The following is a 14,952-nucleotide window of genomic DNA, read 5'->3' as shown; positions in this document are numbered from 1 at the left end:
TCTGGAAGCTGATACCCTGCAGGCACCTCAGATATTCACATAGCAGAAGAAAAAATAGAGCAAACATTGGTTATGACTTTTTAAACAAAAAGATTTCAAGCTATTTTTAAACTTTCTGTTTCTCCTTCCATAGAATGACAGACTGATATAGTAAAGAAGCATGCTGTTCAATCCATCATGCCTATGGTGACTTTTAGAAGAGTTAATCAGTTAATTCTGCTTCTTTTGTCTTTTGTCTTTCCCTGGCCATACAAACCTTGGAATGATCCAATTCCCTTTACTGGGCTAATAGTAGGCTACTTGGTAGTGTGGATGAGCAGAGGGATCTTGGTGTCCATGTACACAGATCTCTGAAAGTTGCCACCCAGGTAAATAGTGCTGTGAAGAAGGCATATGGTGTACAGGGCTTTATTGGTAGAGGAATTGAGTTCCGGAGTCCTGAGGTCATGTTGCAGTTGTATAAGACTCTGGTGCGGCCTCATCTGGTATATTGTGTGCAGTTTTGGTTGCCATACTATAGGAAGGATGTGGAGGCATTGGAACGGGTGCAGAGGAGGTTTACCAGGATGTTGCCTGGCATGGTAGGAAGATCGTATGAGGAAAGGCTGAGGCACTTGGGGCTGTTCTCATTGGAGAAAAGAAGGTTTAGGGGAGATTTGATAGAGGTGTACAAGATGATTAGGGGTTTAGATAGGGTTGACAGTGAGAACTGTTTTCCGCTAATGGAGTCAGCTGTTACTAGGGGACACAGCTTTAAATTAAGGAGTGGTAGGTATAAGACAGATGTTAGAGGTAGATTCTTTACTCAGCGGGTTGTGAGTTCATGGAATGCCCTGCCAGTAGCAGTGGTGGACTCCCCCTCTTTATGGTCATTTAAGCGGGCATTGGATAAGCATATGGAGGTTATTGGGCTAGTGTAGGTTAGATAGGCTTCGGTCAGCGCAACATCGAGGGCCGAAGGGCCTGTACTGCGCTGTATTTTTCTATATTCTGTTTTACGTTCTATGAAAGCATGATTGAATACACCTCCTCCACAGACTCAGGCATCGCATTCCAGATCCTTGTTATTCAACTGCCTTGGATTTTCTTCATGACATTTTGGTTCATTTACCGTTCAAGTTAAATTAATGTCCTTTAGATTTTGACTTTTCCCAAATAATGAGAACAGTAACTCCATATCTAATCTGTTCAGACACATACATCCTGATTTTGAAAATTTCCTTTCAGGGACAAGCATCTCTATTCTAACCACATCAATTAAGTTCCTCAGCCGAGGAACTGAGATCATGACTGTTAAGTCAACAATCCTTTTGGTAAACACAATAATGCAGAAAAGGCCATTGTTAGTCAAAAAAGAAAATCAGCAAATGTGGATGCAACTGATGGCTAGGTAAATGAATTATTCAAGTACCTTCTGTAACAATGAGTATCAGGGGTCTGTTTGGAGAATATCTAGACAGGGGGGTACTAATTATCAGAAACATTTATTCAAAAATTTATCGAACGAAAGCAATAAAATGATGAAACAAAGAAAATTTCTTTGGATGTGCTTGTTTAATAGGATTTAGCAATTCTACCAAGATTCCTCAATGACGTTTGTTGCTAGTGGTTTCCAAGGTTGAGTGTTTATTCTGTACGATTAGAAATGAAAAATCTGTTCATATTTTCTTAGCTCGCCACTTCAAATTTTCTCTTTGAACATTTAGTAAACCGAATACATTCGGAGTGAATGCACGTACATTTTCAGCTCTGTAGTAATTGTCTGCAATGTGCTTCATTTTTGTGAAGCATCTTGAACAGCACTTTCAAATTGCATTGAAGATTGTGACATTAGTTGTGAGGCCAAAATATTGCATAAACCCGTCTGCTTCATTCTTGGCACTCAAAACTTCATGTTTTAGATCTTTGGGTTTGGCTTCCATTCTTATACACTGTGCAGCAGTTATTCTGGTCAAAATGTTGTATAACATGCCTGTAACCATGATGTGTTATCCCTACTTACACTCCTTGAGACAAAAACTCCTTGAAAATGCTGGAGAAACTCATCAAGTCTAGCAGCACCTGTTAACGTTTTGAGTCGAGTGACCTTTCATCAGAACACTCTCTTTGCCCACTTTCAGCATTAGATTGATACTAAAAATTTATTCTACTCCATCAGCTCTCTTCCATTCTTCAACTCAGTGCTTGCACTTCTTACATGCCTTATTATAACTGACATTTATAAATGACTTATTTCTTTAAAAACAAAACACCACCAACATCTCTGGAATACCTCCAAGGATGTATTCTTGACATCCTCCCCACCTCCCACATGCTTCTTCTGGGTGATAACATCTGCAGACATGCTGTCAGCCTTCATATGTGTGCTGATGACATCCAGCCACCTGTCAGCCAGCCTGTGGATTTTGGGTTCCTCAGACCATGAGCTATCATCAACTCTCATAAAAAGAGAGCTGGGTGTTGAGTCTAAAGAAAAACCAATGAAGGAAGTGTGACAGGACTGAAGATTGTTGAAGTTACCTCACACAATTGTTGCAGTCTTATTTTTCCCTTTTTTTATTTAAAAGTTGAACTACTTGAGTTGTGAACTGAATCATTATCTACTTTTTCAAGATTTGTTCACAGGTTTGGGTGTTTCTGGCCAGGCCAACATTTATTGTCCATCCCTAATTGCTCTGAAGGTAGTTAAGTGTCAACCACATTGCTGTGGGTCTGGAGTTAAGCATATATGCCAGACTAGGTAAGGATGGCAGAATTCCTTCTCTAAAAGGCATTAGATGAGTTTTTACAACAATTGATAGTAGTTACAGGATCGCTATTAGGTTACCTTATTATTTATTTTTTTTAATTTTGTTGAATGTCCACAGAACATTAGTCTAAGGTCTGGATGCCCAATCCAATGACATTACCACTGCACAATCACCTTCCCTTCACTGTATTCAATAAAGTGTGAAATGTACCGGAAAGAACCAGAAGTGATATATCACCCCCACAACAGGCTGAGAGAGGTAAATAGAAAGTGGGACAGTACACCAACGGAGACTCACTGATAATGTTACCTAGCATGGTGACAAAATGTCTGAGAACAACCTTCCAGCTCAGTGAGCAGACTTACAACCTGAACTTACAAACATCATTTTCAAGGAGTAACGCATTTGCTACTCCCCAGCTAACATTTCAGATCAATATCTGCTGCAGATTGTATTAATAATTTGTCTTTATATGGTATTAATCAATCATTTATACTTGCTAATTAGAAATTACATTAGGGTAGATTAGATTAGATTTCCTACAGTGTGAAAATAGGCTCTTCAGCCCAACAAGTCCAAGCAGAATTATTTCCCTACATTTACTCCTGACTAATGCACTTGGTCAACCATTTTGGAAACCTGTACTGGAGTGAATGGCATTTTTGAGTGAAGAAGTATTTTTTATTGTAAGCACTTACCCCTAAAGTTAATTTATTCAATTTCCAAATAATTTACCTTTTAGTCCTATTGTGTGACCTTAACTATTCAGCTGACATTTAAAATGGTCCCTATTGATGTATCTATGATTGACGATATTTTTAGACAATTACTAAATGGATGCATGAAGGCATTAGAAATTTTTTTTGAGATAATGTAGTTAAAATTATTTTTTGTGAAAATAATATTGAGCTGCCTGAACTTGATCTTATTGCATATTATGGAGATTGCTGCTTAAAACGTATTATTAGATTGCTGAAAGTGATGTGATTACTTTGGCATGAACAAACCTTTTACTCATTGTTTGGATAAAATATCCTTATGTAGTGAACAATTTTTAAAGCAAAAAACAAATCAAATATAAATAAAAGCTTAAATGCCTTTATTTTCCCATTTCATGATGTTATGCCCATCATGCCTTCCATTACAGGAATGTTGGTCAGGTGGCTATATTGGTTTGTTGTTGCCAGGTTGACATTGGGGAATGTTAATTCTGACAAATGCTTCATTTTAAGCTTGCACTAAAAGATTGGCAATTTGATAACTTCACATTTACCCAGTCATTAGTTACCTCCTAGTGAATACTCTATTCATAATTAATAAACATCAGTACAGAAAAGCCATAGTGCTTGTATCAAGTCACAAGTGTTAATTTTGTACATAATTGTTTTTGAAGCGTGCAGTAAAATAAAATTTAATATCACTGCAGCTCAAGTTGAGTGACGCAGTGTCATTTTGTCTGATTTGATTGCAGAGATTTACTGTCTATGATTATATCAACCAGGATAAAACTTGGTCTAGCAAAATGGTATTTCTACAATTCTTCATCTTACTATATTGTAACACATTCTAATTAATTTATTAAAATTGAAAAATATAATACAATCAATGTGCATATTTTTAAGTTCCATATCCATGTTGTATATCACCCTTTTTTTCTGCCCTTTATAAGGAAATACTACAGTCTTTGTTTTGAGAGCAGAAGAGAATTGGGCAATTATTTTAAGATCATTTTTGAATATACTAAAATAAATTAAAACACTTACTGTGATAACAACAGGTATTCATTTTTATCAGGATTACCAAATTAACATCATTGCACTGATTTTGCTTTGAGGCCTTTTCCATAGTTTTCTTGGGAAGCTCAGCTGCTGGAACCTGGCAGATGCCATGTTTTAGTGCAATAACTTCATTATCAAATGGATGTGTGAAAATTGTGCTAAAGCAGTTGTTTTTTTTTCTATCGTATGTCAATAATTGCAGTGAGTTAGGGGTCAAGTTTCATTTTGTTTTCCATCTATTTATGCCAATATTGTAGGCATGACAGTGCAGTTTAAATTATCATAAAGTCTGTGGTTTACTCAAATTTTGCAAGTGTGCATAATAGTCCAAGTCAATAAAAGCCTGTCAAAACTGGATATAAACCAAGACAGCAGGCTGCTAACTTCAAACACTTGCCATGGAGGCTATTATACCTAATGTAATCAATTGCTAAAATGGAAAATGCTCTCTGTCCTAGAAAAGTCACTTAGAGATATTAAAATGCTATCCTCTCATGTTCATTTGTATTATGATTGGTCCACATGCCAAAGATGAAATGAAGTTCAGTCTATTTTAATTTGTCCCAGAATTTATGCAAACTGTCACAGTGACCTTTGTTGTATTTTGTACTTAGTTTCCAAATGGGGAATTTTGTCATAGTCAGTATGAGAAGGGAAATGCCTTATAGCATGTATGTAATTCCAGTCACATCATGAAAGGCTGGCACCCTGATATATATCCAGGTTTCTGGTTGTTAATTTGTAGCTAGAATTACAGACTTGTACAAGGTGTTAAAGTGAAACTAATGTTATCTTTAGGAAAAGCAATAAACCATGTGCAAGTAAATTAACATTTAACATTGACTATTACTATCTTAGATAGTTAAAAATCACACAACATCAGGATATAGTCCAATAGGTTTAATTGGAAGCACTAGCTTTCAGAGCGCTGCTGATGAAGGAGCGTCGCTCCAAAAGCTAGTGCTTCCAATTAAACCTGTTGGACTATATCCTGGTGTTGTGTGATTTTTAACTATCTAGATTTTTAACTTTGTACACCCCAGTCCAACACCTGGCATCTCCAAATCATATCGAGATAGAGATCCATTTTGGGAATGAAGAATCTTCCCACTTTGAAGTCTTGTATCATTATTAAAGTTGCACTGAATAAACTCCATATACTTTGGCCAGTAGCATGCTGCTGCACTCCCCAAGTAATCGCAGCATATTGTTGGCAATCTGCCTCTGTTCCCTGGAGTGGTTAAGCAGTAGTTTTTGCTGTTGGTTTTGCACAATTCCTGATCTCTCAAGTGCTTCAGAGGAGGCGGCAAGCATTTGTGAACAGATTGTTTACTGAAAGGAAAAGAGAGAACTTCATTTTAAAATGAAGTTGACCCCGTTGTGCAGTTGCACATCTCTTGGATTTTTAGCTACCAGTGTTCTTGGACACTGGGGCAGTTTGCATTTTTCCACTGGGATGTGATTGAGTGCTTGAAATCAGGAAATACTTCAGCATGGCATGAAACATGAATTTCTTTTTCTTCCGGTTCTTTTTGACAATACCTAGCAAATTAACATTATTTTAAATGTTTCATATTGCCAACATTCATCTCAAGGATAAAGAGATTGGAGAGTACACCACAAATCCCTAAAACAATGTCTTTCTTTAATTTTGTATTAAAAGCCTACCATTACTTAAAATCTGCTGAACTTAAGTCTGAGAATTCTGATTATGATAAAGAAGCTCAAAGGGCAAGTAGTGTTGCTTGAATGTATTTTTTCTCCAGGCAGCAGAAATCTCCTAGCTATTTAAATAATGCATTAGGTCTGAATTTGGATGATGCAGGTGCTTTATATATTTTGTTCATACTGGTGTCAATAAGTCATGCCCTTGGTTCACTTCAGCTGCAGTTACTAATCTGAAGCTGGTATCCCCCGCTGCAATGCGTGTCGAGTAGTACTTTCCTCTGCGAATCAGACTAACTTAGAATAACATTGTGAGAGGGGGCAGCAACTTTTGCTCCTACATTTAAATAACTGAAAATATGAAGTCCAAAAGTGTACAGTAGGTCACTCAGCCAGTCTTAAAATAAAGCTATGCAGCACACTGTAATTGTACTGCTACTGACTTGTGTTCAAAATGATGTGATGCACTATGTCTTCCAATAATTTGGCTTTTGTGCACTTGAGATTAGATTGGAATCATGCACTAAAGCTTTCTTGTTGTTTTTCACAATAAGGAGAAAGTGAGGACTGCAAATGTGAGATCAGAGCTGAAAAATGTGTTGCTAGAAATATGCAGCAGGTCAGACAGCATCCAAGGAGCAGGAGATTCTCCTGTTCCTTGGATGCTGCCTGACCTGCGCTTTTCCAGCAACACATTTTTCAGCTTTTCACAATAATCTGCATTCAAAACTGCTTATATTGAAGCAGCATTTTAAATACAAAATTGCTTATATATGAAGCTGCATTTTGAATCAAATTGATTGAGCATGTTGAATGATATTTCTATACAATGTCCTACAGTGCATCTCTGGAAGAGAACTGAGCCCTGCTTGTTTTTCTTTTTACGGTGATGACCTGTGCCACTGCTACCTGACAGAAGTATTGGCACTTCCCACTAACTGATGAGCATAGCGCTATGATTTCCTGACCCAGTAAGCTTTCTGTTGTATTTTACGCACCATTTCTTGCTCTCTCCTTTGGAGCTTGGCCTGGCTGAGTTCATATCTTCGAGGAGAAAGTGAGGTCTGCAGATGCTGGAGTATCAGAGCTGAAAATGTGTTGCTGGAAAAGCACAGCAGGTCAGGCAGCATCCAAGGAACAGGAAATTCAATGTTTCGGGCATAAGCCCTTCATCAGGAATGAGGAAAGTGTGTCCAGCAGGCTAAGATAAAAGGTAGGGAGGAGGGACTTGGGGGAGGGGCGATGGAGATGTGATAGGTGGAAGGAGGTCAAGGTGAGGGTGATAGGCCAGAGTGGGGTGGGGGCGGAGAGGTCAGGAAGAAGATTGCAGGTTAGCAAGGCGGTGCTGAGTTCAAGGGATTCGACTGAGACAAGGTGGGGGGAGGGGAAATGAGGAAACTGGAGAAATCTGAGTTCCCAACCACCCCGTGGCTCAACACTTCAACTCCCCCTCCCACTCCACCAAGGACATGCAGGTCCTTGGACTCCTCCACCGCCAGACCATAACAAAACGACGGTTGGAGGAAGAGCGCCTCATCTTCCGCCTGGGAACCCTCCAACCACAAGGGATGAACTCAGATTTCTCCAGTTTCCTCATTTCCCCTCCCCCCACCTTGTCTCAGTCGAATCCCTTGAACTCAGCACCGCCTTGCTAACCTGCAATCTTCTTCCTGACCTCTCCGCCCCCCACCCCACTCCGGCCTATCACCCTCACCTTGACCTCCTTCCACCTATCACATCTCCATCGCCCCTCCCCCAAGTCCCTCCTCCCTACCTTTTATCTTAGCCTGTTGGACACACTTTCCTCATTCCTGATGAAGGGCTTATGCCCAAAACGTTGAATTTCCTGTTCCTTGGATGCTGCCTGACCTGCTGCGCTTTTCCAGCAACACATTTTCAGCTCTGGCTGAGTTGATAGCACACTTACTTCTAGATCAAAAAAATCTAAGTGTTCTAAGTCTCCTTATCAGTCTTGAGGACTAAAAGTTGTGATAGTGCAATTCTGAGGGATAATGCACACTCAGGTGCTTTCTTCCTTTCAGATGAAATGTTAAGGTCTTATCTACCCTTGTCTGTCAGGTTGATGTAAACAGCACTATTTTGAGGAAGGGTAGGGGAGTTGACTTTTGATGCCCCTCAGTCAACACCCCACATTGATTCACAAACCCATTGATGCTGCAGCTTTCTACAGTCTTTGTCCACTTCAGTAATATTTAGTTCCTCTCTTAAAGTAATGAAGTGGGCTGGATTATTGATTGTTGACTTTGTGTGACTCTTGAAAACCAGATGATATGTTACATTAAGTGGAGTTTCCAATAGTTAAATTCAATTTCATTTTCACCTTTTGAGATTGTTTTGAGACTTTCTATTTGAAATAATGAGACTTTGAAGCATATTTTAAGGTGTTCCCATTGAGGATAACTTCTACAAGTCATTAGCATTCACCTGAAGAACCTAAATCTGTCAAGAGTCTTCAGGTGTCCAGAATATGATTTCATTTCTCTAAATTGAGAATTTCTTTTACTGGTCTCTGTTGCATTCAATTAACATTTAACTGTCTCCCATGGCATTGTGTGAGGAAGACCTTCTGTTTTAAAAAAAACACAGAATTAAGCCTTCACCTATTGAATGAAACTGGGAGCATGGAAGCTCCCACGTAAAAGCATCCCAACTATTTTAATCGTACTCTCAAGATATGTAATTCTGGGGATTAGGGGAACAAGGAAATGAAGGAGCTAACAATAGAGAAAATATGCCAAAGTACAAAACAAAATTGCTCAGTCTTTCTTATGTTATTTGTATGTAAACCTTAGATGATCTATTTTTAAAGGAAAGTTTGAATTTTTGTTAAACTAATCACGACCTTGTTTGACCATAACCTTGTATTTATAGTGTTTAGCATAATCCCCAGTACAATCATCCTATCCAAAATTGCATTTTGAAGATTAAAAACAGAAGTAAATATTCAGTGTCAGCACAATGGCTCAGTGGTTAGCACTACAGTTTCTCAGCGCCAGTGACCCAAGTTCAATTCCGGCCTCAGGCGACTGTCTGTGTGGAGTTTGCACGTTCTCCCCATGTCTGCGTGGGTTTCCTCCAGTTGCTCTGGTTTCCTCCCACAATCCAAAGATGTATGGGTCAGGTGGATTGGCCATGCTAAATTGCCTGTAGTGTCAGGTGCATTAGTCAGAGAGGAATGGGTCTGGGTGGGTTACTCTTTAGAGGATTGGTGTGGACTGGTTGAGCCAAATGACCTGTTCCCACACTGTAGTAATCTAATTTTAATTCTTAATTTGAAATATAACTTCTCAATTTTAGTAACATTTTTGAGCTCTGTGGCACATTGGATGCTAAGGGCAATTTTTGCATGAGATCTAAATTTTCCCTCAAGTGCTAATTAATCTAGATTGCACAATTTGTCTCTCTAATGTTCATCGCATTCTCACCTTTGGTTTAGGCCGTATTGCTTTATAATAGGAAGTAGCAGTTTGTTGTGTTATTCTTTATTTAGTTTTGAAGTAAAAATGGCCAATATTTGATATTTTTAGCTGGTAAAAGAGGGAGATGTGAAGTCCTTTTCATTTGTTTCTCTCGGCGTCTGTATGCTCCTGCACATTTAACTCTGGTGTTTCTTCAAGGATCAATCCTGGATTCCCTGCACCCGCCGCCGCTGTCGCGCCCCCCCCAAAAAAAACAAACTTCTATTTCTCCTGTATGTGCTGTGGCTTGGTGACATCTCCAAAGACATGGAATAAGTTTTCCTATGCACTGTGAGGGCATCTAGCTCTACTTCGTTCATTACCACCTCTCTTGAAAACTCCTTTGTGCTAAAATATCTGACTACTCATGAAGCATCAAGTACTGGATGAGCAGAAACTTGTCTCCAGTTAAATATCGGGAAGAGTAAAGCCTGTGTTTTGGCTCCACTCCAAACTCTGTTCTCGATCAATCAAATCTGTCTCTCACCCTGACAACAATCAAAGGTTAAACAAGTTATTCACAATCTTGGTTTTGCATTTTATCCTAAGGTGAGCTTCTGATTGATTCAGGTCACCTCTAGAAAAGCCTATTTCTACCTCCATTTGTTTTCAGCTATGCACCTGTCACATCTTGTCACCTGAAACCTTATTTCTGACATAATTGCCTGTAGGCTGGACTTTCCTGTTGCACTTTTGTCTGTTCTTCACTCTTGAGGCCATCCAGAGCTCTTGCCAACGTGCATCAAAGTCCCATTCTCCTATCCATGCCTGCGGTTACTGACCTACATTAGCTTCTAGTCAAGCAATGTTTTAGTTTTAGAATTCGTATTCTTGTTTTCAAACTCCTCCCTTTTAGAAATAAACCCTGCCCTCCCTATTTCTGTATCTCCTCCAACTCTCTTAAGATTCCTGCTTTCTTCTAGTTCTGGGCCTCTTGTGCATTTCACATCATAATTTCAGTTGGATCATGTTTGGCTTCCTCGTCCGCAACCTCTGAATTTCTAACCCACCATCCCTCTCATCTCCTTTATGACAGTTAGAGTCGTTGAGATGTACAGCACGGAAACGGACCCTTCAGTCCAACTTATCCCTGCTGATCAGATATTCTTACCTAATGTAGTCGCAGCGCCCGGTCCATATGCCTCTCAACCCTTCCTATTCATATACCCATCCAGATGGCTATTAAATGCTGTAATTGTACCAGCCTCCACCACTTCCTCTGGTAGCTCATTCCACACACGGACCACCGTCTGACTGAAAAAGGTGCCCCTAAGGTCCATTTTAAATTTTTCCCCTTACCCTAAGCCCTCTAGTTCTGGACTTCCCCCACTCCAGGGAAAATGCCTTGTCTATTCGCCCTACAAACCTCTGAGGTCTCAGCTTCCGATGCTCCAGGGAAGACAGCCCCAACCTATTCATCCTCTCCCTATAGATAAAGTTATACAGATATACAGCATGGAAACAGACCCTTTGGTCAAAAGAGCCGGCCACATTGCTGTGGGTCTGGAGTGGCATGTAGGCCAGACCAGGTAAGGATAGCAGTTTCCCTCTAAAGGACTTTAGTGAACCAGATGGGTTTTCCCTGACAGTCAGGAATGGATTTGTGGTCATCGTTAGATGCTTAATTCTGGACTGTTATTGAATTTAACTTACACCATCTGCTGTGGTAGGATTCGAAACCAGTCCCCCAGAACATTACCTGGGTCTCTAAGTTAACAGTCCAGTGATAATACTACTAGGCCATTACCTCCCCATTCTTAATGCCTGCTATTTTTATCAAGCTTTTGGTCTTCTGGCCTAATATCTCTCTATTTGGCTTAGTATAGCATTTGTTTTATATGAAGCACTTTTGAATGTTACCTTTAGTTTGAGGGCTCTACAAAATAGAGGTACAGAAGTTAACAGATGCTGCCAGACCTGCTTAGTCTCTCCAACACTCCTCCTATTTCAGATTTCAGAAAAGTGCTTCACCTTTTATAAACTATGTTGTTGTTTATGTATGTTATTAACCAACATGATGTTAGCATTGAGCTGTTGTCCATGGTGGGCAAATATGGTCTGTATTCTTGCCATGCACAAAGGGCAGACACACTTTTAAAAGTGATGGTAATCCCACTGATTCTCATTGTACTATCTCCTGATTTTTCCTGAAATATCAATTTCTTTTATCTCTCTTAGAGGTGTAAAAGGTCAGTAAACTATAATAAAATCTGGCATCATTAGAGTAACTTATAGCTTTGAAAATATGTAGTTTTATGCACTAATGATTTTATATTATCCTGAATGTTCCAACTGGAAAACTAAGGGCTGTGGAAAGTCAAGGTCTATCAATATCTTTTACCAAAAAAAACCTGAATGACTCCTTAACAACTGTTGATACGAGTTAAGTTAACAAAGTTAAATTCAAGACTGCACTGAAATAACAAGGTGCCATTACAAGGTACAGCACAATATGTAAAGTTCAAAATAACTAAACAAAGTTAATATGCATTCGTCTATCATTTTAAATTGCAACACTAAAATATAACATTGTTGGGCCATTAAGTAAAAGCTAATTAGCATTTTCATTTTGTTAGCTTGGACCATAAATACTGCTATAAAACCTTAAACCTTTTGACTGTGGTCATGTGGCTATTCTTCCTCACCAAAGTGTTTTAAGACTAACCGCAGTTGAATAGCATATAATTTAATTTCAAATTTGCTTAATTAGAATAACTCAATCCTGCACTTTTAATTTTCAGGAGTAGGACCTTAACAAATTTGAACAAAAGTCTTGCATCTCTAGTCCTCAGCTTCATAGTTTAAACATTTCATACTACTTTTTGTTAAATAAGTAATGAAGTTCAAGAATTTGAAATATGTACATCCAGTGATGTGGGATCTAAATGAAGTTCAAAGTCAATTCTCTGAGCTCCTTTAATAAGGCACACATTCAAGGTAATTGTGTTTTTACACTGTGCCCATTGTGACAGTGGCTTGAACCTTGTTATATCTCAGTGCAATAATGACCTAAAATTCTAAGCAAATAACTTCAAATAGTTTGATGTGATAATCATGATAAATGTTGCCTAATATTTATTTTAACTTCATTTCACTAGTTATTGCATTAGTTAACAATATAGGTTATTACGAGGTTATTATGATGTGAATCCTATAGCTTGTCAAAATTGCAATAGTGTCAATTATCAGATTTTTTAAAAACAATAGTCATGGGTACTAATAACCTTCCAAAATATAAATACTTGTGTTTTTTCTTCCACTTGGGCAGTCAAGCCTTTCACTTAAAAAGAAAACTATTAAATGGTTTGTGCATCGCATTCCCACCATGTATAAAGGGAGATCTTAATAACTGGTTATGATTATAATCAAGCAATAGCTTTGTCAAACTAGTGCTGTTTTGTGTCTATACCCAATAACACAGCGTACATTTTTTTATTTTTCAGTCTTGCCAAGCTGACTTGGTGAAGGACAATGGTCACAAATATTTCCTTTCCGTTTTGGCAGATCCATACATGCCAGTGAGTTTTTATCTATATGTTGAAAAGTATTACTTTCTTTTTTTCTTAATTGAAACTTTCTAGGGAGAATTAGCACTAAGAAGCAAAGAATGCTGCCTATTTAATTTTGCAGAAATTGTCTATTGTGCAACAATAACATCAAATTTAAAGTGTAGCAGCAGGACATGTTCAAAAGATCAAGTCTGAAGAGGAAAGAAATTGTAATTTATTCAAAACAGAATGAAAATTAGCTGTTGGATAGGGATTTGAATAATTTTGAATAAATCCAAAGTAGTGGTAAGAAAAAGAAAAAACTCAATTTTATACTGTGCCTTTTGCTGTTTCATGATGGTCCAAAAGGTCTTCACAGACAATGGATCATGTTGAAATGTTATGTAAGCGATTTTAGTTAATTTCTGCAAAACATGGTGCAATAAATTATAAATAAGTGAAATAATTAAAGAATCTGCTTCGAGCAGTGTTGGTCCTGGTATAAATGTTGAGAAGGACAGAATATCCTGCTCTTTCCTTTTGCCAGTTGTGCTATAGGATCCTTTAGATTTACCTCAGTGAATAAAGGAGGCCTCAGTTTAATCTTTCATCTAAAAGCTGCCCCATCCAACAGTGTAGCATCCATTCATCACTGCATGAGAATGTCAGTCTGAACTATTCACCCACCTTAGATATGAGAAAAGCAAATTTTAATAAATTCATTGAGAGAACACAGGTCTACAGTGGAAAAAAATGATTAGGCATTATGTAGATTCATAGTTAATGTACAGATACCAGAATGTTGCAAAATGTGGCTTAAATTGTTAAATTATGAGGACAATTTATATGAACATAGTTTGTGTCCTCTTGAATTTCGAAGTTTGAGAGGTGACCCTGTTGAGGTGCTTATAACGCTAAAGTTAAAAATCTCACAACACCAGGTTTTGGTCCAACAGGTTTATTTGGAAGCACTAGCTTTTGGAGTGCCACTCCTTCATCAGGGGATTGTGGAGTATAAGGTCCGAGGACACAGAATTTATAGCAAATCTTATACTTCACAACAACCTGATGAAGAAGCAGTAATCCGAAAGGTAGTGTTTCCATATAAACCTGTTGGACTATAACTTCGTGTTGTGTGACTTTTAACTTTGTCCACCTCAGTCCAACACTGGCTCCGACAAATCAAAATGCTAAAGGGCTTCAGTAAAGTAGATAGAGGAGCTATTTCCCCTGCTGGGGTTTTTCAGAGCGAGAATTCTGAATTAGAGTTAGGCCACTTAAGCTTTTTCTTTTATACACAGAGGGTGATGGAAACCTGAAAATAATCAAATGATGCTAAGACGACTGCATTTTGAAGATTTGTAGAATTTGTTGAACAAAGATATTGTAGGATATAGAATAAAGACAAATAAATTAAGTGGACATACACATCAACCATGATTTAATTGCCTAAACATTGCATGTTCAAACAGCTTAATGCTGCCACAACTTGTATTTGGAGGCATCCACAGCATCACTGAGAGGTTAATGTGCTATTATTAATAGTTAAGTAGCAGAATAAATGGTAACTTGAGAAGCAGAGTTGGTTGAAGTTACTGAGGAGTGACAGTACTTCTGTTGGCCTAATTGTGTTATTGCAGGTCTGTGTAAGCATTTCCCATAAGCAAACTGGACGTGAAATACTAACATTGGGGCAGAAGTATAATTAATAACATGAAAACAATAAATGTGTTTTTGTAGGCAGTTTTCTATTGCTGGGGAGTCCAGAACTGGGAATCAGTCTTTAAATAAG

At 38.3% G+C, this 14,952-nt stretch overlaps 1 protein-coding gene across 1 annotated transcript in view; it reads left to right on the top strand.

The window, feature by feature from the left end:
• rptor (regulatory associated protein of MTOR, complex 1) overlaps positions 1–14,952 on the top strand; it is a 383,050-nt gene that overhangs the window by 197,359 nt on the left and 170,739 nt on the right. The window contains exon 14 of the mRNA XM_060844826.1: positions 13,116–13,190. Coding sequence (XP_060700809.1) covers positions 13,116–13,190 — 75 coding nt within the window. The remainder of the gene's footprint in view (positions 1–13,115; positions 13,191–14,952) is intronic.

Source organism: Hemiscyllium ocellatum, chromosome 25 (assembly GCF_020745735.1).
Source record: "Hemiscyllium ocellatum isolate sHemOce1 chromosome 25, sHemOce1.pat.X.cur, whole genome shotgun sequence".
NCBI lineage: Eukaryota > Metazoa > Chordata > Chondrichthyes > Orectolobiformes > Hemiscylliidae > Hemiscyllium > Hemiscyllium ocellatum.
Note: the sequence above shows the minus strand (reverse complement) of the source record. Positions and strands in the feature narration are given on the sequence as shown.